This window comes from Corticium candelabrum, chromosome 1, assembly GCF_963422355.1.
Source record: "Corticium candelabrum chromosome 1, ooCorCand1.1, whole genome shotgun sequence".
NCBI classification, from domain to species: Eukaryota; Metazoa; Porifera; class Homoscleromorpha; order Homosclerophorida; family Plakinidae; genus Corticium; species Corticium candelabrum.
Window position 1 is genome coordinate 16,261,088 of NC_085085.1, and position 2,500 is coordinate 16,263,587.

Consider the following 2,500-nt stretch of genomic DNA (forward strand, 5'->3'; position numbering starts at 1 on the left):
CAGTTTCCAAGCCCATCTCTCATCTCGTTCTTGTCTCCAGTTGGGATCAAATTCTCGTTTTTCATCTAGAGGCAGCATTTCTCTGCACTCTGGCAGGGTGAGGTAGCGGAGCTCAGAGTAATTGGCCATCAGAGCCTGGAGTAAAGTTGACCCGTTACGTCCACTACCAGAAATAAATATGGGCTTGTCAATGCAGACATTATTGATTGCAGGATGTCTCTCTACAGCTGACTCTATCTGAATGAGTGGTTGAAGGATTTCATCACAGATTATGTCTCTGTAAATTAGACGGATTGATGGCCTTGTGACTTTCTTGTTGATAGTGTCAACTAAACACTCCAAATTCTTCATCCATTCAGAGTTGTTTACCATTGAGAGCTTTCTGCCCACCTTTTTCTCTGTTTTCTCCACTAGTTGCATGGTATTCAACAAGACTATATGCACTCCAAATGTAGACAATAGGTAACCAGTCACATCAAGAATTGTGAGAGCAGATTTCAAGAGAAAGGCAACGACTGTTAGCATTTTGCCTGGAAGGATAGGCACCAACAGCTGTGAGTAGCAGGTTGATTTGATGTTGAGTCCTCATCCCATCTTTTATATAGCACACAAGAGCCCATGCAGGCCTAGTTAAGGTTTAGAAGTAAATTCCAACAGATGACATAATCTGTGGGCGATGAGAACATGTCAGCTAGTTCTCAATCTTCTCTAGTTTCTGAGAAGTTAGGAGACAGGTCAAATTTCCATAGGGTGAAGCCTTTCATGCTTTCCTTACCTGAACTGACGTCAGTGATGTCATCAATCTTGTTGTTGTAAGAGTGCGTGCCTGTGGTTGTTGACTGCTGTCATAAACACAGTATTTTATCTACGTGGAATTTCATTCTCTGAATTTCTCTCTCTATGACAGCATTCCGGAGGTAATCTGGAAGTTATAAATTCATTTTTGTGATCACCAACGTAGATCCTGCTTCGTTTAGGTTCCAGGTTGGAGGTCACTAGCACTTGATGCACTCCAGTTCACGTGGATAAACTCAAGAGGCATAGAGTATTGGCTGGTCTGTACCGATTCTAAATTTGTGATCTTGTGTATAGCGTTCATACAATGCCGTTCCCTGAATTTTAATAGAATCTGCTAGGGCAGTCTAGCTAGTGAATGATTTGGAACACACAATATGATATGTAGTGTACTTCTCTTTTGTGGCAACGAGTTAACAAAAAGTCAGATATTCTAGTGTGAGAACGTCTAGCTAGATAGACTAAGATGTAACAAGTCCTAGTACACCCGGCTCATTACTAAAAACTATAAAGTTTACTAAGTATTACATATTATTATAAAAAACATGTTGAAATAACGTTCAGTGGAGCTGCTTCGAATCTATTACGTACACCATTTCTAACTTTGGAAATGACAAATTTCATTTCTGTGATTCGATTGTGATGGACACGCAGCAGGAACCAAACATGCAGCCGACTCCTAGAGGAGCTTTCCGTTCAGATCTAGACAACAGTTTCTTTAATTAAAGAAACACTTTTCTTCCTTGTGATAAGCAACAGTCATCTGACTTGCAAGTTCCAAACTATGACTGCATACATATGCGCGCTGTTCAACATGGAAACATTATCTAGCGAAATCCTTGAACAACAATTGCACGACAGATATGTTACATCTTCTTATCCATTATTAGACAACACCAACCAACTTGACTCTACAACGTGGCAAAGCTTTGAAGTCCATCAAATCCGGGCTATATTGCTAGCTACGCATGCTCAAAAAAGTCACGTGATGCACATAAAGCGCCAACTTTAATCTGCAAACACTGTTCTAGTGCTTTGAATGGACCGCTATGGTTAGAAATTGTCTGTAGGTATCCCGAAATTGCTTATACGATGTTTTCGACATACGCAGATTCGATCTCATGCGCCAAGTCAAATCAAAGGCAAGAAGAGGTCGCTCAAGTATTTCTGTAGCTCTTCAAATAACAAAAAGGTACAAACAAAGTTAAATATACTTTTGTTGCTCTACGTTTCTGCTCTACATACGTAGTTACTACTAAAACAGAGACGTTAGTTTAACTTTATCATAATTGCTGTTCCTTGATATCAAACTGATCTAGATTTTGTGCTGATGTTAAGGTTTTACTACTCTGTTAATATTGTTAGTTTTAAAGTACATATTTGTAGGTAAAACCAGATGACGAATCTGAGCTGACATATACATGTGGTCCACGACTTCCTCTTATGCTGTTGGATGGAAATAGTGTACTGGAACAGACACATGTTAGTTGCACGTTTATTCTGTGCTGATGATGTTGTAATTAAATAATTATTGTTATTAATCAGGAAGATAAAATTAAATGCATTTTGTCAAAACCATTCAAAGTTCCAATTTCCAACTATAAAGGTAGACAGATGGATGGATGAGCAAATTATGTGTTTCATTCAAATGGAAAGTTGGTAGATGACTGCACGCTTTGACCATGTAGGATCATTGTTTAGTCGA

At 39.0% G+C, this 2,500-nt stretch overlaps 2 protein-coding genes across 3 annotated transcripts in view; one reads left to right on the forward strand and one right to left on the reverse strand.

The window, feature by feature from the left end:
• Positions 1–556, reverse strand: part of LOC134190236 (uncharacterized) — a 1,462-nt gene extending 906 nt beyond the window's left edge. The window contains exon 1 of the mRNA XM_062658676.1: positions 1–556. This exon is cut by the window's left edge and continues 171 nt beyond it. Coding sequence (XP_062514660.1) covers positions 1–525 — 525 coding nt within the window. The 5' untranslated portion in view covers positions 526–556.
• A 169-nt stretch (positions 557–725) lies between these two features.
• Positions 726–2,500, forward strand: part of LOC134177589 (DNA repair and recombination protein RAD54-like) — an 8,034-nt gene continuing 6,259 nt past the window's right edge. The window contains exons 1-5 of one of the 2 annotated variants that reach the window (XM_062644376.1): positions 726–1,055; positions 1,907–1,987; positions 2,182–2,277; positions 2,341–2,401; positions 2,484–2,500. The exon at positions 2,484–2,500 is cut by the window's right edge and continues 125 nt beyond it. In XM_062644376.1, coding sequence (XP_062500360.1) covers positions 2,239–2,277; positions 2,341–2,401; positions 2,484–2,500 — 117 coding nt within the window. In that variant the 5' untranslated portion in view covers positions 726–1,055; positions 1,907–1,987; positions 2,182–2,238. Of the gene's footprint in view, positions 1,056–1,795; positions 1,848–1,906; positions 1,988–2,181; positions 2,278–2,340; positions 2,402–2,483 lie in introns of those variants that run through there. The other variant, XM_062644368.1, reaches the window with a different exon arrangement.